Here is a 23,241-nt window from a genome sequence, read left to right on the forward strand (position 1 = left end):
TCACTCAAGCTCTAAACTGTACTGTTACTCTTTTCCCTTTTCAGTTCTCAGCTTTCCTAAATCTAGTAAGCTACTTACATGTAAACATTTCTTTCTAAACATTTCTAAAAGATTAATGCAGTTGAAACAACAATTCCCACTTTCAGGAATGTCATAATTGTGTGGTTTCATGTGAAATCTGTAGGAAAGCAAGTCTCATAGTTCAATTGAGAGAGAAATTTTACTGCAATTTTATATAAACATACAGCAGTATATGGATTTTTTGTATATTGTAGTAGCTGTTGAAAAATACTGTTGTCATGGTATGAAACTGTGCCACTTTTGTCCTTAGTGGTGCTTAAGCTCAAATGATTGTGGAAGGTGACAACTGATGCTTTCAAAAGTCAAAAATATTTCATGATGCTTGCTACAATCAGAAATAACTTCTGTATTTGACAATTTTTTGGTGGTGGTATGGTAAAGAGTCGTTACTTCATAGGTGTAAATTTCTGATGAGGTGAAACAATGTTTGGGTTTTTAAAAATTCCAGTAAGTGTTCACGAGGAAAACTATCTGGTGACTGTAATATTTGAAACTATTCAAACTTTTTGGTTAATTATTTCAAGCTGAGCATTCTTTTGAACTACTGTCTCAAATGACCCATTGTTTAGCTGTGGATTTCAAGGAGGGGTAGAAGCAGGATGACTTTAAATTTGCTGACAACTGTGTTATATTTTTTTCAGGAAAGAAGGAAGCTAGTGTACATTTAAAATTTTTTTAATCAATTTATCATAGTAGTTGTTTTCAATTTAGTAGAAAGAGATGTGAAGATCAATTTAACTAGTTGTACAAATACTAGTATAATTGCATGAATACTAGATCACTATAACCAATGTAATATTTCTTCCACAGACTTGGCATGTAGCTTGTAACATGTCTTTGTAGTTGATCTTGGAGTACTTTATCTTAAGGAGTATTGACTTGAATTGTTTGTATGTACACTTTTCCTGTTCTTTGTGTTCAGCTGAATCAGCCAGTTAGACCATTCTGATGACTGATGGAAACTCCTTGTATAAAAGAAGGAATGCCAAATTTATTGCTTCTATACTAAAACTTCTCTGTTTTTAGTATGAAGACACTAAATTTCTAATGGCATCCCAATACTTAACTCCTTACATTGACTGAGTTTCTGTTTATAAGGAAGAGGCTTATACTGCTGTGTATATAGTTACAAAATAGATACTTGTGTGTATTTGCACATCTTGTAAATTATAAAAGTAGAATCATAGAATTCTGTGTAAATTCTAAAAGTAAAGGCAATTTATTCTGCAGCAGTGATGCACATTTTCTGAAATGTCAGAGAAGTAGACTTTTCTAGTCTACTTGTAGTGTAGTGGGCAGCTAGTAATTTAAAAGTATCAGTTCTAGCTCACATAAACCTGAAACAGCTATTTAGAGTAAGACGACTTTTGTTGTGGATGTCTAATTCACAGAGAGAATAGCGTTCTAATAGATGTGTTTTATCTTTTACATTTACAGAGTAAAACTGGCAAGTTTTTCTCGTATGGACAGCTGGAAATGAAATAAATCAACGTTGTCTTGATAAAATAACGGGATTCTTGGCAATGTATTTTGTTTTCTGGGAGTTACCATCTATTACAGATGATTCTAGTCAAACAGTACTCTGACCTTGAAAGATGAACTTGATGAAATCAAATTGCTGTGCAAGCATTTAAAATTAACTTCCTTCTCCCTAGAATTTTTCACAGAAAAAAAATGAAAAAGAGCTTTTTACTTTGAGAACTTAGAGAACTTTTATTTTTAATGTAAATACACTCAGTTATGATTTAATTGTGGTCTTAGTGGATTTAACTATGCCCCTTATGTGCCTTCCAGAATGTAATCTACAAAATTCAAGGTTTGGGTGCTCAAAATTTATGAGTTAATCTGTGAAACATACAGGATGCTACTGCATTTAAAAGTTAAATTGTGAACTTAAGGTAGATGAGGTCCAAGTGACTACTAGTTCTTGCTATTAAGGTGTTGCAGGCTAGGGTTCGTTTTGCTGGTAGAATTTCATGTATATGTTTCTGTAAATGACAAGATGATGCTTGTTTTGGATGGAGAAGGCTAGAGTTTAATTTACAGAGGCTCTGGCATCTAGCACAAATAAAAACGCAGTTGATGAATTCACAGCAACTTCTATCAGGACAATTTGACAATTGACAATGACAATTTTAATACGTATGTTAAGAATTTTGTAAGCTGATGTACAAATATTACGCTTCTGTAATACAGCAACACTTTTATTAAGATTCATCTTAATGTTGCACTTTAATCTTTTGGTCTTAAATTTATCATTTTTTATTTTCATTTGTATGCAAGGTAAGTAAAATAGAAGTTAGAAGTTTTTTCTGTATTTGTGATGGTCCTTTCAGAATTTCTGTATTCAGCAATGGGTGTATATATAGGGGCAGATGAGAACTTTCTGTCAGAGGCTGTGTGTGTCTCTGTGTAAATAAAAGCACTTTACTGTAATGTGGAGTTAAAAGTGGAGGAAAAAACCCTGCCTATAATTTTGGTTTGGCTTTGGCTTTACTAGGTTGCTCATTTTATTTTAATTTAAAGTGAGTCTGCAACAGGCCATCTTTAGTTGCTTTCTATCTATAGTAAATATTTTATCACTGCTGCACACTTCAGTTAAAAGATAGTGTGTGTCTGTTTATATTTGTGTTCAGTTAAATTTAGTCTCTACAGAATGATCTTCCTTAGGCAATCTCAGAAGTACTGTTTGATGTCTCACATGTAAGAAATATCAAAACACTTGGTCTGAAGACTGCCCTGGTATTGTTTTATTGTTTTATAATGATGAACTTAAGGATTTAGTTGACGTCTTACTAATGGTGGTGTTTGGATTTCCTCCAGACAAGTTTTAAATAATACAGGATGTCATAGATGTAGAAATGAGGTTTTGAATTGTACATAATATGAAGAACACAGTTGCAGAAAGTACATTAAGTAAGGGCTTGCCAAACTTTGCAGCAGCTGAAATTTCCTTAGCATTTTAAGTGACTGCTGTAAATGGAGTTGCACAAGTATTTGGCCTTGAGGTGACATAGCTTATACTTCTTACTCTAGCAAGATGTGGTGCTGACTTCTAAATAAGACGTTAATCTCAGCAGACAGCGTGGGTCCAGAAATTATAGAGATCCAGAAGGATTTCAGATGTGCAGATGTATGTCAGAGCAGATGTGTCCTCCATTTCTCTCATCCTGTTCTGACAGCAAGGATGAACATGACCCTGTTGCATTTTCAGACAACTGTAATTTTAGTCTTGTCTATGTTGAGTTTCAGTTGCTAAATCTTACTTGGCTCTTACTGTTAGTAAATTACGAGATAGATTTGTCTTTATCTACACTAGTTTAAGTCAGATGGAGATAAGAGTTAATGTTCAGAATTCTTCACCGACTCTATCAATAAACCTCAACTTCCCAAATGGTTCTTCCTTTTCAGGGCATAGAAACAGACAACTTCATATTCTGAAGGTTTTTGACAAAAGTTGCCTGAAAGCATGCTCTGTGATTGGGCAAAAAGAAGAGTAGCTATGCTTAAGTAATATAGTGGAGTATATCGAGGAGAGGACCGAGCCTCTAGCATTTGTTCTGACTTCTTAGTTTCTCATTTAAATATGTTTGGGTGAGTTTGTTTATTGAAACATCCCATCCCTACCCCGCAGACATCTGCTTGCCTATTGTTAGCAGCTTGCTGTTTATACTGTGCTTTTAATTTAGGTTATCTTGATTATAAATAGACCTTTTAGCTAGATAAAATTTAGAATTAATTTTAAGTTTTCTTATATTTGAGGATGAACTTTAGTGCTGTTATGGTGTCCCATCTATCACTTTAATAAAAAGATTTTATGAAGTCCAAAACTGTTGTTTTTATTTTCCTTAGTTTATTTATGGGAATAAGGTTTTGGTGACTACACAGAATTGTTTGTTTTTAATAGTGGATGTAGCCCTGGAAGATGAGCTAGTGATTATTTTTCCTACTCCTCTGTTACTATGTACAAATGTCTGATAATGGGTTTATTAGTGTTTAGTGTGCTGTAGTCTAACTTGCAGTTTAACAAACATGCTGTATGTAAGATTGGGTGAAAGAGCTATAATCCAAACAAGGTGTTTTAAAAATATATGGCATATTTAGAACCAGGTGGACTTCACATATATACTCAGCTATGCTAATTTGCCTGTAGCCTCTTGTACAACAGGTAGTATTTTTTTTGGTATTCGGAGAATTCTTTGTCTGCAAGCCCTTCTATTTTTTTTCTCTACTCTTAAAAAGAGTATAACTAAAAACTACATTAAACGTGTTTGTTAGCAAGACTTAAAGACTCAGTGTGGCTACATAGTTGCAATTTCCATCTACATGTTTAAAAAAAAAAAAAGAAAAAACCTTGTGGATTTTTTAAAAACATAAATATGAATTAAAAATACAATTTCCTCACCCCTTACAAGTTCTTAGTGTTTTAACATCCACTAGGCTGTGAATTTAGTTTCTCCTTTCTGGTATTTATTTAGGAGATGTGGATGTTGGTTTTTGTCACTGTAGGATTTGATCTTACAATTAAGAGTACACATTTTTCTGTGTTTTGATATATGTAGATCCCTTATAGTTAACAATGTTGTCAGAGAACTTGAAACTTTGGAGAGAACATTTTAGCTGTATATTAGTAATTTTGGTTTTTGCTCTTCCTAAGTTGGCACAGCATCCTAGAACTCAATATACTTCACACTTTAACTTAATTTTGCCTTTTTTAGTTTTCCTGCTTTAAAGGAATATGGTAGAGGTCTCAATGTAAGCTGCTTTTAGCAATTTAGGCAGCTTGAGTCACTTTAAGTCTGTAAGGCTGAGTGATATCTGTTGACATATATTAGAAAATACTTATTATAATCTCTTGCGCATATGGATCTCAAGCTACAAATACTGAGAAGGGGTAGATTTGCATTGTGTGTGTTAGGTAATCTGGATGTTCATAAATTTCCAAATGTGTTTTTTTGTAAGCCTGCCTGTGGATTCTCCAAGCGTAAATGGGGAAATGTGTGGCAATTCTTGCCAGGAAAAATGTTTTCACATTCTCCAGGCTGAAAGAAGAATTATTATTTTGCTGTTGAGTGGAATGAGGTTTTTATTCAACTTTACTTTTTCACAGGAGTGCATGGAAATACTGTTTCTGCATTTTGTAAACTCCAGATAATTGTGTAGTGAGCTGAATACGTATCTGTAGGTTGCTTGAGGAGATTACTTTCCTAGTTTGTATATTCAGAATTGGAGAAGTACTGTTGTTACAACATTTGTGAAAGTTAATGCTCAGTTTCATGCTGATATATTGTTTTCCTTTAGGTTCTCTGTAAATTGATGTGAATAGTTGGTTAACTTGACTTTACCTTGGGTCTTTTATAAGCTGTACTGAAAATTATTTCCTTTTCTTCTGATTGGCATGACAAGGCTCTGTGGCCTGTTCCTACAGAGGCTAGAGCTGTAACATTTTTCAGAAGAGAAGCTTTGTTGCTTAATCTTCTCTTCTGCTATTCCACAGTGGCTATCCTTGAACCTTACTCATGTGTTTATGTTCGAGTCTACTCAGGATATGTTTTTTGAGGATGGTAGTGAAAGTTTTAACGAGAACATAATTTTGGTTGCATCTGAAATATAACTTTTGATGGGTACATATGAATAAGAACAGTCAACATATCTTTTCCTGTAGTTCATCTGTTTCATTGGTTATGTTTTCAGAAATATAAATGTTTAGAAATAATGTTTTGTTTTAGGACTTCTATGATGTGCTTCCAAGATTCCTTAGAGAAAACATCCTTACACACCACCAGTATTAGGTATAATCAGATATCTTCAGGACAGATCTTAAGCAAGGACCATCACTTGTTTATAGGGCCATGTGGAAAAAAGCTTAAAAAATTTGATACGCATGTCCTTTTAGTTTTGTTGAGGAGAAAAAAAAGAGCTTCCACCTGGAAAATAATCAAATATTTTCTATTTGCAACAGGAAAATGGGCAGCCTTTGATTTTTTTTTTTTTAATTTTTTTCTTTTCCTTTCTGTAGAACAGTAGTCTCAATAGGGGTATGCTCTGAGCCATGCTGTTTTGTGCCCTACTCCTTTTGCTAGTGTACAGTAGAGTTTGGTATCTAATTCTGTTTCACATCTAATTGTCTAGAGATACCCTGAAGCACAGTGCTTGCTTTTTTCAATCATACCTCCCAAATAAACTGAACAGAACCAAATTTGATATATATTTAAATTATATTGTTTTTAAATGCATATTTACCTTTTATAAAGAATTGCAGGGTAGCATATCTGGTAAAAACGAGTAAAGAATGTAGACTGTGGGTTAATAAACTCTTTACTGTTACAAGAAGTGAGATTTTTTTTTTCCTCCACCTCAAATTTACAGAACAGTGCACAGTATAAGGATATAATTAGGTAGCTGAATAATTTACATAGTTTAAAAAAAAAAACACAAATAAACCAAAGCTGCCTTAAGATGTGCAGTTTAAACAACAAATTTTCGTGTTGACCTATACAAAGTTTAGACTGGCTCAATGTGTAGCTGAAAGATTAACTATGAATGTTCATGTACAGAAACTACCTTGCAGGTGAAGTTTATTAATAATCATCTTCTCAACATTGACAATTTCCTGTAATGAGAAACAGTGTTTATTTTGAGTTACTTGAAAATGAATTTCTGCTGCCTAAATCCTTGGTGTAAAAGCTAAAACTTCCTTTGATGTGGAAAGGGCTCACTCAATAAAGAGGATAATAAATTCCTGTTATTTTAATGGTACTAGGTCCATGGTTATCTCAATAAATACTAATGAATTGTATTAAGCTGTTTTAATACTATTTCTGAATTTTCAATCACAATCATGAAACAAGTCACTGAAAAGGGAGAGAGATATCTGAAAGTGGAATTGTTTGTTTTATTGTGTGATTCACAGAATGCTTGATATGAAAGTTTTCTCACTGTGTAAATCAAAATTATTTTAAAAAAGAAAATTGGCAGAAAAGGGAATTCTGTACGCATCTGAAAGGACTTGTGTCTTGATCAATGGCAGTGTTTAAATTGTGGATCTGCGGGGTGAGTTGTGGATTCTCAAATGTCTTATATGAGCCTGTCACAAAAATAATTTAGCAATATATGCTTTTGCCAATTGAATGTCGTAGTCAAAACTCTCCTTTTCTTTGCACTCCTATCCATAAATGGGAAATCTGCTAGCTGAAATGGTGCTCTGTAACATGGTGGGGTTCATGGGTCTCCATTAACCTTGCTGAATTAATAATAGTGGACCTAAATTCTGTTACGAGCTGTGCTTTTCACTGTAGTTTGTGCTTGAGTAAGACCTGTGGGTTTGCTGTTCCCCATTGGAGCCTGAACTCTGTGTAATTTTTATATTCTTTAAGGTTCTGTTGTGTATTGTATTTAAAGTCCTGACTGACATCTCACACTTGAATCTCTTGCTTCTACTAGGATTTAAGACACGGGCTACCTTTTGTGTCTTAATTTGGAAACCCAGAAATAAAAGAAACTTTTGACCCAAATCAAAGGTCATTTAAAAATTTAAATGGGATTCTGTTGTTCAGAGAGTTACCTGTAGTACTAGAAGTTCTTCAGATAATCTGAGTGTAAAGAAATGACTCTATACCTGAGAGACCAAGGTTGGAACAGCAGAGCATGTATGGAGGGCAGTCTTGGATGTATGAGTGAAACTGGTTGGGGTTTTTACATGTTTATGTGTGTGTTAGGTAAACTTGTAACTCCAGAATATGTCTTCAAAGCTCTCTCTATTTGCCGTATTACATTTGGGTGAATGGCTAAAAATTTGGTTTAGATAATTTCAGAGATGCCTTGGGATACCACTGTGAAATTTTTTTAAATTATTATTCGTGAGTAATATACTTTTCATGCAGTATTATCACCTTTTTGTAGTTCATGGGGGAAGAGGCTTGGAAGGTCATAACACTTTTTAGCTTCGCATTGAAAAACATAAGGCAGGTGCATGTAGTAATTTATTTCTTTTAGAACATGCAGCTTGAGTTTTGAGAATGTCTTTTGAAGGTGTGGTTCAACAATGTTATCTTCCAAAGCTGAGCCTTTGTTTTAAGAAATCTGGTACTACTTTACTTCATGTAAAGTGGAAATGAAAAAACTTTTTAGGATTTTAGCTCTCACTGCTTGTCTGTGCAGAAAAGAAGCTGTCCTTTCCCCCCGCCCCGTAATCTTACTTATACTGATGCATTGGTGTAACTCTGATCCCGTGTTGGAACTGTAGTCTTTAGAGACTGCGTAACATTCTTCTGTATTTTGTGTGGTGGTTATAAAAGTTTTCAATGCTGGGAGGTAGTAGAGGAGAAATGGGCCAAGCATGCCTTTTCTCTCAACTGAGTAGTAAGAGGCTGCTGGGTTCCCCAGTTGCATCATCTTTCTTTTGTTTGTAGCCCAGTGTGGAATAGGAGCTTCTTCCTCTCCTCAGACAAGGTTCCTCACCAATCCATCATTCTTTTCAGTTACTGGTTACAGCATATTAAGAGACTGTCCTTGTCTCTTTTTTTTTTTTTAATTTCTTTTCCTTCCCTGCCTTTTAGTGTTATTCATATCCCTGGTTTTGTTCTGTGGTGTAACGTGCTTTTTGGGTTCAGGTAGTTAGGAAGTTTGGAGCTGTTGATTATGGAAATCTTTTGTGGCAGGCAAAATTTTGAGCATTAAAAAAAGCTTAGCCCCCCTACCCTAAACAACTCTGATAATCTATGTTGCTGAGTTAAGTTTTTCCTGTGTTTTAATGCCAGACTTGACTGTTGTAAGGTGTGAGACTATACTCTTTTCGCATGGGCTTTAGAGTTGCCTTTCTTTGTAAAAACTGGGCAACATTTTCATGGAATGGTCCAGTTGCATTTATTCCAAATATTACAGATTGGGTTATATTTAGTTTCAGTTAGCCTAGTAAATTCACTTGGCATGTAAACTGGGGTGATAGAGTACAAAGAAACAGAAAAATAAAATGTAAAGAACCTGTAAGCTGAATTTCCTGCTGAAGGCATGTGTCTGTCCTCATTGAGTATTACTTGCTTAAACAAGTTTGAAATTATAAGATTGAAGTGTTCATTACTTGGCAAAAAAAAAAAAAATATATATATATATAATAGGAGAGCACTGAGGGGGAAGTACATGTTGATGCTTGTTTAATGAGGGTGTCTTGGCCAGCCTTATTCAGATATTCCCAAGCACTCCCTTTTACCATAGTGTGGAAAACGTACTTTACAACTACTAGCCACAGAACTAAACCTGACAACTAGAGGCCAAGATGAATGATTAGAATAGGGCAGGGCAGTGCCTCAGTTGCTGCTTACAGGTTTTTGTAAGCAGAAGTATCTTGTCACTGAAATAATCATGCATGACAGATCTTGCCCTGGGTCTATTTCTAAAAAAAAAAAGTGAAGTATTAGTCATGTGAGGATTAATTTTTTAAACATGCTAGAACGCAGTATTTAGGATAAATAATTTTTAATTCATAAAAGTCGTAGGAATTTAATATTGAATGCCATCGGAGCCAGAATGTGCTATTTCTTGTGAGTGCAGTATGTTTAGACTTGATATACAGAAAAATACATGCTTTTTTCTTGCCCAAGGAAACTGTCAGTTCCATGTTGTTTACAACTTGGTATGGCTTTTGTAGTAGCTGCTTAGCCTTTGTAATGGGGGGTCTCAGGAAAAATACTGAACTTGTTAACTTTTTCCAGTGTATCTTGCAGTTGTTTTACGGTTTGGTGTTTTTGAGGAGCATTGTATGCTGTGAAATCCTGTATGGGATCCCAGGAAATCTTGATGAAATTTATGTGGAGAGGAAAAACTTCAAGGAAATTTCTATGGTGTCACATTAAAGATGGAGACTGGTTTTGTCCCATACCTTGTCCAACTGGTAATGCAAGATTCTTCTTCTTTTAATTAAGTACAACTGTATTCTCCTTTTGCCATAGTGGGTATGGGTGTGGGTAGGTTTCTTCACTGACATGGACTCCAAAAATGGAGATGCCTAAAGCTACAACTAAGAAGTTGTGCTACTACTTACTGTATTAGTTACTAATCAAAATAGACTAGGCTAGGGGTGCAGGAATGTGGTAATTCATATTGTGAAACACTTAGAATTCACTGATTCAGAGTGTAACTAAGAGGCATTTGTTTTTCTAACACCTCCCAAGTATTGTAAACTTATTTCTGTGTTGAAGTAAACTGTTTTTCTGGAATACTGGTCCTTGGACCGGTACAGTACTGGAAAGGATTACTCTGTTATTGACCAGTCTCAACAGTTACAGTTCTGCACAAAGTAGCCAGACACATCCCAAGTTGAAAAGCCTGTTTTTCGGTGATGACTAAAGTTTTCCTGATAAATATTTTAGCTGATCTTGCACCTTTTTCCAAGTTGAACAAGCTTGATATGGTTTTGAATACTTTTCTGCCATATCTGCCTGTTCAGGGGACGTATTCATGTACCTCCAAGAGCACCTAAGGTGGAACTCTTTGTATAACCACCACAATGAAAAGATTCTAGCCATGTGATGGAAGATTTTCTGCCATCGTTGCATATGAATAGATGATAAGTTTCATGCAAGTCGGAAGATTGCTTCTGTATGTCCTGTGCTTGCTGCTAGGTGGCTGTTACCTTACAGCTGTTGTAATGGTTCTACTTTTGGACTTCCTTATTCAGAAGATTTACAATGTTGCCTGAGTAGGGACAACATTTAAAAAGTATTTTACAAAGCTTAAAACTAGAAACTAGTGTTTCTAGTGTTCAGTTTATTTCTTGTTAATCCTCTGTTTATGCTGTTAAATTGCAGGGTTGTTCTCCACACACACACACACCCCCCCACCTCCCCCCAATTGAGTACTTGAAAAAAGCTTTTGGGGGAAAAAAAAAAGTACTATGGTATAGTTGTACCCTGGTTTGGTATGTAATCCTTGATACGCGTCTGTACCTTTAAAAGTAGTTTAAAAGTCTGTGTTAAAAAAGGTTATGGTAAAAATGGGTTGTGTCCACTTTGGGTTATATGAAAATACACCCTGTGTGATCTACTGTACTTTGAACAAGCCTCAGATACTGGCAATGATTTGTTAAAGCTGATGAAAAGATTAAGGAACTACCTAGAGAAATTACGGATTCTTAATCTTTCAATGATTGCAAGGCTAGTTGCCCTATGAGAAGATGCTTAGCAAACTGCAAGTTGTTAGACCTGAAGGGAAGTAACTGGATGAAATTTTCTGACTTGTTTAAACAACTTCATGTTCTTGTTCCTTAATTTCACAGACCTACAAAGAGATTGGTTTAGCACTGAAGAAGATAGGATGCAGCTGTGGCTTAGTTTTGACTTCCAGCATGTTACCAGCAAACAGTCTTGTAGATATCATTTGTTGCCTGTATTGTGTTCACTGTGTTGTATGTAAGTCTAATTAATGGTGGACCTTGGAAGATGCTCTGAGATTGGCATGTGTACCTTGCAGTGCAAAGTATGGTATATAATCAGTGATTGTTGGCTCTCCAGTGAAGCACAAAGATATGTTTTTGCAGGAGGCTTTTCCCCTAGTCTTGTATACATAACAGCACTGTTTTGCTGGGTTTAGAGAAAATTAAATGCAAGAGTATAGGTGGTAATGATTTTGCTAGACTGGATGGTTTATGCAGGCTGTGGTTAATGATTTGAGTGTAGGTTGCTCCTGTTCGCCTGTTGTTGACCTGTGCTTTGCTCTGTGTACTAGGTTTTACTAGGCTCACTTTCCAAACTGTTCTGTAGTGTGTATAAAATTTGAGCCTTGATTAGTGTGGTGAAAGGAAGACCTCTGATCCCTCAAGGAGTGAGAGGCTGGATCCAGCCATGTTTGTGTTCCGGTACTTTTACAAAATAGGACAAAATAGGAAATGTCTCTCAGAAATGTGTTAGATCAGGGAGGGGGAGCTACAGGAGGGAGAACATGGAACTTATGTGTTTTTGCCTCCCTTTCCCTGTTGCTTCTGCATTCCTCTTGCAAAGCTGCCAAATACCACCCTTCTTCATTTATGTTTTCTTGCACTTCAACGTGCAGCGCTTCCTGAAAGCTCCTAGCAGTGAAGTCCAGATTTAGTGCTTTGTAGTTCAGGCTCAGCAAACACCACATATAAATTTAAGCGACTCACTCAGGATGGTAACTGGAAACCTATTTCAATGGAGACTTGGTCTTACTATAAGCTTTTCCATTTTGCTCTTGGGCATATGTTTGGTACCTACTGAGGTGTGTTAAGGATTCTTTTGCTCGTTGCTTGTCAAATGCTAGGCAGTTGATTCTACTTTCAGCTCCAAAGGGGACTGGAAACAGCTAGTTTCATTCCAGAGCAATAGCATTATGCAACTGTAAACACTTTAAAACTTAATTGCCTGTTTAGGATTGAGCAGCGTTAATGACAAAGCCTAGATAGGTCAATCCAAGAAGTAAGCTTGAAGAATACCGTACTAAAAGAGAGGTCTGGAGTGATAAAAAGTTAGACAGGGTTAGTATTAGTCACTGGCTGTCAGCTGGCAGCAAGATTCACTTGAGTGTTTTCACACAGTGTTACAGTTTTTGCTAGAGAAAAAAAAGGTATGGTTTTTGAGTCAAGGAAAACATAAACTTCTGAGAGTTGACCAAAGGTGGTGTTAAACATTTTAAAATATCTCAATGCTGCTAGTTGGAATGCAAGATTTTTTTTAATAATAAATCTGCACCTGTGTTTTGGTAGTGGTCTTTTGAGTTACAAAACATCTCATGTAAAAGGAGAAATGGGAAAGGAGGTGGATACATTAATTGTATTATAAGCTACAGTGTATTCACACTTTGGCAGGTAGTTAGCTCTAGTTGGAAAAAGATCTACTTCAAGCATGAAACACCTTTCAATGCTCTGAAACGCAAGAGTTTGACATAACCATATTTTAATATTACTTTAAGCATTTTCTTATATTCCCTTTTTAAGTTGTTGGGGTTTTTGGGGACAAAAGATAAACTTATTTCATAGAACTGATTCTCTGCTTGAAATAAGTTTTATGTTTCCAGTTTAGAAGATCCAGGCTGCTTTATATTTACCGGAAATTAATTTCCCTAGGTGAAAAGCAAAATATTTTTCTTTACACACTCTAGGCTGATTTTTAGTCTTTCCCGTTAGTACATGCCAAAGATACGGAAAGGTTGAAAGCAATCTGATTTATTATGTGGAACAGGCAAAGCACAATTTGTGTTCATTGTTGTTTCTTCTGGATTTGTTGTTAAAGTTTGTGTAACTGTTTTCTTGGAAGGCTGTATTCAATGATTAAAACATGTCAATTCTTTTCAGTTTTAACTCTAAATACTCTTGAACTACTTCATAATTCTGACTTAGTTTAAAAAAACCAAACCTAAGCTGGTGTGACTTAATAGGTACAGAAATTTGCTTGCTAGGAATTTCTGAATATATTGGGGATATTGGACACTGTGTGCTACCTAAAACCCTTAGGTTTAAAATCAAGTGGGTATGAAGTACCCTGTTAAGCTTAGATACTTAAGTTTTCTTTGATTGTTTTGTTTAAAACTGTGTTTGTCCTTTTCATGCATGCATCATTTGGAGTAATTGTGGTTTATGGCTAGTGTAAATAACATGGTGGAAACCTATCTCAGAGTCCATTGGTTTCTCATCCCTGATGGCCTGCACTTTGCCCAGTTGTTCTTCTCATGCTCTCTCAGCTTCTCAGATTGAGTGGGTTGTGTGATATGCAGGCTATCGAACTGAATGTTAACAGTAAACCAAAATACTACTTGGAAATTAAACAGATAAATTCCACTCACAAATTTCTGGCAGAGTTGTTCCTAAACATGCAACAGTTGCATCTTCATCCTTGTATTGCCAGAAGATGCTACTTTAATAATATTTAATAATATTTTCTTTGAATTTAAAATGTTTCTTTTTATATTAATCTTTTAGATAGATATTAATCTTCTAATCCCTTAAATAAGATTTGTGGTCATGTTGTTGTCTGTAATCCATGATCCCTTATGCACTCAAGAGTGGTGTTGTGTTTTATTGTGGAATAAATCTTTTTGAGCAAATTCCATGCAAACTTACAGTCTTTGTCTGTAGAGCATCCCTAATACACAGTTTATGTTAAGAGACTTTCAGGGACTACCTCTGTTTCTTTCAAGTTTTTCCCCAAGTTAAATACTGTCTTTCCTGTCATGTAGCATTTATTGGTTTGTGATGTACTATCTGTGGAACCTATAAATTATGCTTGTAATAAACATGAAAAGAACCTGTTTCCTGAGCTGTTAAGTTTCTGGACTGAGATCTCGCAAGTAACCAAGTGGCTGTCAGCTCAGTCATCAGAAATGTATGTGCTTGACAGCTCCACACTAGTTTGTCTGACTTTTGGAAGTATGTTTATGTTGTGGCCTCTAAAATACTAAAGGTTGAAGGTCAATTCTTGAGGTTCATATAGAAGAAATACTATTGCTTTAAAAAATCATGGCATTTGTGGACAAAAAAAAAACCCCAGAAAATGTATTACTGAACAACAACAAACTTACTTGTTCAGTTTAGCTATTTGTTGAGAGTATTTATTTCTGGCAGCAACAGTGTCATATTTGGAATGATTCAGTTGGTTCAGAAAATTACTTTCTTCAATAAACATTTCAGTTTTTTATGGAGTATGGGTGTTTGTCAGTATATTCTAATCAACAGGGCATATTTACCTAATATATTCGGCACTCTCTGACTGATTCTTGTAGGTGTTCTGAAATGTTTATTCTGGGTCCCATTTTTGTCAGCCCTCAGAGCTGGGTATTTACTATTTTGATGGCAAACACAAGCAGAGCAGAACTTCGTTCTGATGTTCTCAATCTTCTCCTTAATTACAGAAAAGTAATACAGCTTTGTGGCTAAGTAGAAAAGTTTCTCAGGATTTTTCTTCCTTTAACTCTTTCTGTACATTCATCTGATGCCAAGGAAGAAATTATGAGAAAACTTGAACTTCTTTGCAACGATAACTTTGCAAATAGTTTCTCTCCTTTTGAACTGCTTGAGGAATAACAAATTGTCTACTGTTGAAGGTAAGTATTAAAACTAGAAAGGACATGTCTTTTGGCAGTGTCAGCTGAAACTAAGGACATTCAAGTATTCTTTATTAGGCAGCTTATGGGACTCAAAGCAACTACATTTTGTAAAAACAAACAGCAATGGAGGTATTATGCAATCCCAGAACTATGTGTCAGTCTGTTTATGCAGCAGCAATATAAATTCCTGTGTGCATTGTTCTTTTCTAGGTTATCTGACAGTGTGGTGGTTTGTGTCATAATTATGATATATTTGTAATACTATATATTGGTACGAACGTATGCAGTGGAATAGAACTGTATGTATTATGATAATTTGAAGAGTGAATAGACTTATTTCAAATATACAGCTGTCTGTCAGAAGATGGAATTTATACCTGTCTTAGCATTAGTATACATTTTCTTATCTATACAGTGATTTTAAGTTGAGAAAGTATGATGAAACAGTGTTTGGTAGTCTTTACTGCTTGCTTTATCCTGTTCTCAAGACTTGAGGTAGAAACTGGAAAAATGTAGAATGTTCCCTGTCAGTCTGCTGTCCTTTGGAGAACTGTGTAATGTTGATGCTTGTAAATTTTGATGTTGGCATTTTGAGGGTTTTTAGAAATTATTTTGAAAGGGGCAAAAAATTGCACCAAGAAAATAAGTTCATATCAAGGTCTTTTGTGAATACTTTGAGCCTTAGTACTTCTAGTAGTTTCAGTAGTACTTAATTACCAAATACATAAAGATAAGTAGGGAAGGTCTGTGAAGAACTGCAACTTTGGAACTGTGTTCTGGTTTACCTAAGCTTCTGTCAGAGCAAAAGTGCTGTCAGTTGCCTGGGGTTCTTGGAAGCTGCCACAGGTGGGATGTTGAAGATACAGAAAAGTTGAGACATGAAGGAGTGTTCTGCAGGGAATGCTTGTAGTAGAGTCAATTTTTCCATCAGCTTCTGTGAAGCCTGAGGTAGGGGTTTTTTTTCTTTCTTGGTTTACCTTGCACTCAGGAACCTCTTGTACTTTGTGTGTTTAAATGTTCCAGTAGCTATATTTACAGACCAGGTGGTTTTAATAAGTGTATTTCCAGGGATTTTTACTTGAAAATCATAGGCCAGGGGGACTATACTGGATCTTCTTTCCAATGAGCAGATTTTTATTTAGGAAGAGGGACTATGGAGGTGGATTCTGCATCTGTATTACATTAGTAATTCCAGAGGAGTTCACTGCAGGTATATGTTGCACAACATATTTTTTGTCTTTTCAGTCACATATATATTTTAGAATAAAGTTTACCAAGTTAATCTTGGAATTGGCAGACAGTGTCTTTTGACTATGTCTGCTTATTTTAGCTGCATGTTAGAATTTGCAGATGTGCTAGTGTAATTAGTTGATGTGTCCTTTTGTTTTTAAGCATGTGTTTGCTGTCACTTTTAAGATGGAGCTGTTTTGCAGTAAAATTCAGTTTTTACTCAATATGCAGCTATTGTCTGCTAAGCAGTATATCTCACAGTTTGGAAAATTTAGAGAAGCAGCTTTTGTGCACACAAGGTGTTTCCACGGTATGTTGTTCTTAGCTGGCCGTTTGTCTTGATCATCTTGTCTTGATCATCACCAGTGCAGCTGTACTAATCTACTGTTTATTAGACATGACTCCTGTTTATTGGAGTGTTTTCCTTATTTTAGACAATGGACAAGACTAATTGATTTACTAGCATTTCAATTTTTCCTTGTACAAGTGCTTCTGAAGTGTTCATCAGCTATTGGAGTCACTGATGCATATTTATTTTCACATCCTAAATTGCATTGATGACACAAAAGGGTTTTTTTCTCGTTTCCTACAAAGCCCTCTTCCAAAGAATGGACTTGTTTATATTCACGCTTACTGTTAATAATAGTTTCTAATGTGATTCAGATTACAACTTAAATTTTGACAGAATAGGTAGATAAGGCTATGCTCAGTATTTGCGTATACCTGTAGTGTATAGTTGTATCCTTTATTCTATCCAGAGTATGCTCACTGAGTTGGTAGAAAGTTTAAATGCCTTTTATGTTGAGTACTCTTAGTGAGGTGGTTGATAGAGAGTGGAAATGGTTTAGGATGTAGTGGCTCTTTCAGCTCTTCAGTACAATCATATCTTCCTGACAGAAATCCCCAAATTTATAAATACGCTCTTTAATATCGACTAGTCTCAGTGTTCACAGTAGTAATAAACATGCAGTAACTGCTGTGAGCTAGCCTAATTCCTGTTCCCTGGTGACTTTTCACTCTATGTATTATTTCACTTTGGTTCAGTTTTATTTGGTGAAAACTTTATTGAATTTGAAGGGTAAGTCTATTTGAAGGCTTTGAGCCCAAGGGCTGAGTTTTTAGAAAACTCTGATTCTAATCCTCCAAGATTTCTAGCAGGACTATAGGGAAAAGGCTGTTTCAGTTTCATTCTGTGAGATTTGAAAATAGGTATAAATGAAATCCCTGTATGTTCCTTAAGTAGATAAATACCTGTAAAGGTCTGTGTCCTCCAGTGGGGAAGCTTCAAGGGTGCTCTACTACTCTGAAGTAACCTGTGTATTCTGGTAGATGCCAGGGTTATGCGTTGTCTCTCACAATTAAGTACGGACTTGAAATTTGACGTGTTTTGCTGGGTTCTGTTTTTGCTTAGTGCTCTGTTTTTTCATGTCTCCCTCAGCAGTCATTTTAAAATAAACAACAACTTTTTGAAACAATAACAAAGTACATTACAAATAGTTTTTTCTTTTGCTTACTGGGGGTAATTGCCTTTGGAGATGAATGAGTCCTCAAAAGTACGGTCAAACATATTTTATCTTTACATTTGTCAGTGTAACGGTTTTAAATGTTTGAATTTAAGCCTGCTTAGGATGACTGTACAACTGTATTGGCTTTAGGCATCTGAAATGAATACTTCAAGAAATTATGTCAGGTGTTTATATGAATCTACTCTCACTATATCCCAATATTTGATGTGCTTATATTTCTGTCTGGTTTATTTCAGGAATTTGCAGCACTTACAAAAGAGCTAAATGTATGCAGGGAGCAGCTGCTTGAAAGGGAAGAAGAAATCGCTGAACTGAAAGCAGAAAGAAATAATACAAGGGTTAGTTCCTTGTCTTCCCCAAGGTTACTGTTATTAAAGCATCCACCTACATGGAGAAAAACATTGAATGTTGAATTTGAAAAGCTAGAAGTATTTTCTCCCTGATGAAAAAGGGAATCCTTTTTCATGAATCCCTCTGGAAGTGGGAATGTGTGTTGATTAAGAAAGTTTGGAAGCTTCTGCACAGCTCCACGTACTGCTGTGCAGAATCAGGAAAAGCTTGTAAGACTGCACTACTATATGTCATTCAGCTTTCTTGTTGTTAAAGTTTTGTAGTAATACAACACCCAAGATCAGAGGAATAGAGTGGCCAAGCTGTAGTGGTCTCTTCCAGCAGCTTACACTGCTGCCAGCAGAACAGTTGCTCTCTGATTTGGAGAATTTCTTATGTGTATCCTTCTGACAAGCATGCAATTCCTCAGATTGGTGGTAGAACTGAAAAGACCTGCTTAAGTAGAAACCTCATTTAAAAAATAGACTGGAAGAGAAATGTAGGAAATGCGTTAGCTCTGATATAACTTCTAACATGGGTGAAATGTTAAAAACAGCCTGTTGTGGTTTAACCCCAGCTGGCAACTAAGCACCACACAGCCGCTTGCTGACTCTCCCCTGGTGGGATGGGGTAAAAGTGAGAAAACTCATGGGTTGAGATTAAGACAATTTAATAGGGAAAGCAAAAGCTGCACATGCAAGCAAAGCCAAACAAGGAATTCGTTCACTACTTCCCATTGGCAGGCAGGTGTTCAGCCATCTCCAGGAAAGCAGGGATCCATTAGGTGTAATGGTTGCTTGGGAAGACGGACACCATCACTCTGAACATCCCCCCCCTTCCTCTTCTTCCCCCAGCTTTATGTGCTAGGCATGACATTGTATGGTATGGAATATCCCTTTGGTCAGTTGGGGTCAGCTGTCCTGGCTGGGTCCCCTCCCAGCTTCCTGTGCACCCCCAGCCTCCTTGCTGGTGGGGTGGGGTGAGAAGCAGAAAAGGCCTTGGACTCTATGTAAGCACTGCTCAACAGTAACGAAAACATCCCTGTGTTATCAGCACTGTTTTCAGCACAAATCCAAAACATAACCCCATACTAGCTACTCTGAAGAAAATTCTATCCCAGCCAAAACTAGCACATTCTCCCCCCTTATTCTGTATCATTTGTCATGCTCAGGTCTCACACTATCCCATACAACCTTATTACGCACCACCCCCCTTCCCATCCTTTGATATAATGCACAGATATCATTCCTCTTTTCTGTGAACCACCCTGTAAATGCCAGTATAATGTCCAGAAATGTCCACAAAATGTCCACGGAGTTAATTTAATCCATACGTTTGTGCTCCTTCTGTTATGGTGGTCACTCAGGACAGGAGAGGTTCTGTGGAGTTACTGGGCACCAAAGCCAGCTCAGGTCAGGTCACTGCTACACTTGCACTACTACTTGTAAGGGTTGTCCTCCATTGGTTCAGGTGGTTCCTGCTATAGTAATTCCTATAACATGCAACTCAAAATACGGGTTACAACAGTTTAAAAGTATTTCCATTGCAATCTCCACATGTGGTCCCTTTTGGGGCTCTATCCCAGCCAAAACCAGCACATAGGTCCTTATGCTTGATGCAGTAGTCTTTTGCTCTCAGATTTGAAGTTCAGAATGCAAAACTTGATGTTTTAGGAGGCAAGGTTTTCTGCAGCTATACAGAACAGGAATAAACATTGTTCCTTTTTTTTTGTTTTAGCTGTTACTGGAACATTTGGAGTGTCTTGTCTCCAGGCATGAGCGATCTCTCAGAATGACTGTTGTAAAGAGACAAGCTCAGTCTCCAGCAGGAGTTTCTAGTGAAGTAGAAGTTCTCAAAGCACTAAAATCTTTATTTGAACACCATAAAGCCCTTGATGAAAAGGTAAGGAAATATGGTAGCTAACATCTTCTCATGCTGTCCCCTCTTTCTTCTGTGTGGACCATCTAGTTGTTTGTACTAAAGTTGTAGAAGTCGGGTTCTCTGAACTTTTCTCTGTATTAAGATAGTGGCTTTGCTATAACTGCATCAGTAGCTGCCCTCCTAAATTAACATGTTGAACTATAAAGCAAGGTGCTTGTAGTTTATACTAGTACTTCATTAACTGTGCTAATGTTAACTAAGCATGGGTTCGGGGCAATATATTCGTTGTAGGAACGCATACATTTGCTTACCTGTATAATCTCAGGATTTAGCCTTCTGATTATGTAATACAAGAAACAGACTAGAGAGAATAGGAGGAGAGGAATCTGCTTACACTGTAATAGCAAATAAAGCTGAATTAAAGGAACTCCACCCTTTAGTTGTGCCTGATGTTGGCAGCAGGATATGCAAGTGGTAAAGTTTACTGTGAATTTTGCAGCTAACTCATAGTTTACCTAACTTTCGTGACCCTTGGATGTAAAGTCTGGCAAATTATTTTAAGTAGAATTCTCTCTTTTCTTCCGTGTTGTAAATAAGCAAAAGCATACACACTTCGTGCCTTACAAAAGGATAAGCAAGTTCTGGATATGATTAATTCTTGCCTAAATGTGCAGGTCATGTTGAGATATTTGCTTATGACAAAAAAGATTTTTAAGACCTGCATTGTTTCTCTAGAAGGTTTTTTGTAGTGTATGTTTTAATTAGTACTGACTCAAGATTAAGCAGGGCTCTAAATGTAATGGAAGTAGTGCCATTTATCTGAAGGGGCATGGCAGCATGGCAGTAAGTGAAATTGATTTCTTTTTAATTTGAATTATTTCAAATTATTTGAAATTACTCTTTCAGGTAAGGGAGAGGTTACGAGTAGCACTTGAAAGGTGTAGCTTATTGGAAGAAGAACTAGGTACTACGCATAAAGAGGTAGGTTTCTTTTTTTAAAAGAAGTCTCCGTGTGTGTTGTGGGTGTTTAGTCAATATTTGTACACAGTAATTTATTTTGCTATTAAGGTTCACTTTCACTTCTTGTTTCTGATTTTGTTAACCAAATGGGATAACTATAACTTTTAACTTAGTCACTTTCAAAGAGCAGGAAAGGAAAAACGAAAACATGCCTCCCCCCACCCCAAATCCCAACAAAGAGTTCCTGCGGCTTTAAAACAAGAATTTTTGGGTTGCAGTGGCATAAGCTTTTGAGTACCTGTGCCATATTTTATTAATACTTAACCTTGCAGTAGAATCAGTAATTGTTGGTTTGCTCTTTTGCTTTTGCAGCTGTTCCTTATATTATTAGTGAGAAAGGAATTGACTTGAAACATATGTATATCAACTTTTCTTTTCTTTTAGTTAATGATTCTGAAAGAGCAAAATAATCAGAAGAAAACACTTCCAGATGGGATGCTGGATATAAATCACGAACAAGAAAATACACCAACTACAAATGGGAAGGTACAGTTATTTACTTTTTTTAGCTGATGCTTATTTTTAATCATTAACTGTAATAACTCAATTTTAAATGCTAATAAAAGATTTTTTTGAGTGATTTAATTAAGTCTCAGTAACCACAATTTCATTTTTTGCAGTCTATCCAATAATAAAAGTATCTTGGAGAGGTATTTACAGGTAACTAACTGTTTTTCAAATTTGTGTAACATGCAAATACGTTTTTCCTGTTTAATAGCGATCCTCTGATGGTTCTTTATGCCATGATGAAAACCTTGCTAAAGTGATTGAACTCCAAGACATCATAGATAAGCAAAACAAAGAGCAGACACAAATGAAAGAACGTCTTACTGCTTTGTCTAGCAGAGTAACAGAGCTGGAAGAAGATCTTGACACAGCTAGAAAAGACTTAATAAAATCTGAAGAAATGAATACAAAGTTACAGAGAGATGTGCGAGAGGTGAGGAATAAACTGTCAAAATTTGGGTAGTCACAAATGCGACTGCTTTATAAAATTTCACTGTCATGAAAGGTGCTCAGTTACACCTTTATGCTTTTGAGTGTCTTTGGTTTGATAGGTGAGAAGAAAATTGTTTAGAGCATGGTGGTGCTATTTTTTGTTTAAGCAACTGGTCTTTTAAGAAAATCTGTTCTCAGAAGAAATGTACGACTAACTAGATACTTCATGAATATATTGGCAATTTAGCATTGTGATCTTTAACATATTCTTGAAAAGATGCTTGATCTTGTCATAAACGCTAAGCTTATTCGTGTAGTTTAAATTTTTTATTTTTGTAGTTGCATATGGTTGAGGAACAATTTTAATTTCAGTGGTTTGATTGACAGTTCCTGTTACTGATCAATCTCCAAGGTCCTATGTGTCGCAGTGTACTGTATCTGTATGAAATAGAAAGGGAGCTTAGTTAAATCCAAGAATGCTCTCTGACCATCCCCAGGAGGTAAAGATTAGCTGTGTTTGTGCCATTGAAAAGGTAAGTAGCAGACTGTGGTGTAATATAAGAAAGACCAGTCTTTTTAAGCATTTGACATTTAAAAAAAAAAAAGTCACTGAACTTGCCAGCCTAAGTAAGACTATTCTTTCTACTTCATTTTTTTACTGAGAAATAACAGAGTATATCTGGTTTTTATTTTTTAATTATTTTTGGCTTGTGGGTTTTTCCACCCAGTTAGATCACTAAATAATTATCCCTTGTCTTATATCTTGCATCCTGCATAGACTATGGCCCAAAAGGAAGACATGGAAGAGAGAATTACAACTCTTGAGAAACGCTACCTCGCTGCACAACGTGAAGCTACATCTGTGCATGACCTCAATGATAAACTTGAAAATGAAATTGCCACTAAAGACTCCATGCATCGACAGGTTGTAATCTGAAATAAGATAAAGTACATTTTGCTTAGCATAAAACTAATGGAAATAATTAATGTTCAGGCTGTACTAACGCACTTTGCTTTTAGGAAGATAAATGTAATGCGCTATTGTTAGCGATTGTTTTTCAGTAACTGGAGGAGTGCATTGTACAGTGTTTCACCCTGGAAATGAAGATGAGACAATTTGCTGGGGAGAGGAAATGGTTTTAAGCATTTTAGTGCACTTGATCATGGTGCAGCAGGGCTGTTG

At 36.1% G+C, this 23,241-nt stretch overlaps 1 protein-coding gene across 2 annotated transcripts in view; it reads left to right on the forward strand.

The window, feature by feature from the left end:
- PPFIA1 (PTPRF interacting protein alpha 1) overlaps positions 1-23,241 on the forward strand; it is a gene marked incomplete at both ends in the record, with an annotated part of 55,214 nt that overhangs the window by 1,522 nt on the left and 30,451 nt on the right. For both annotated transcript variants that reach the window (XM_082000684.1, XM_082000685.1), the window contains 6 exons: positions 18,125-18,226; positions 19,956-20,120; positions 21,006-21,080; positions 21,504-21,605; positions 21,838-22,059; positions 22,837-22,983. In XM_082000684.1, the coding sequence (XP_081856810.1) occupies positions 18,125-18,226; positions 19,956-20,120; positions 21,006-21,080; positions 21,504-21,605; positions 21,838-22,059; positions 22,837-22,983 (813 nt within the window). The remainder of the gene's footprint in view (positions 1-18,124; positions 18,227-19,955; positions 20,121-21,005; positions 21,081-21,503; positions 21,606-21,837; positions 22,060-22,836; positions 22,984-23,241) is intronic.

This window comes from Phaethon aethereus (genome assembly GCF_964289735.1).
Source record: "Phaethon aethereus genome assembly, chromosome: 5".
Classification (NCBI taxonomy): Eukaryota; Metazoa; Chordata; class Aves; order Phaethontiformes; family Phaethontidae; genus Phaethon; species Phaethon aethereus.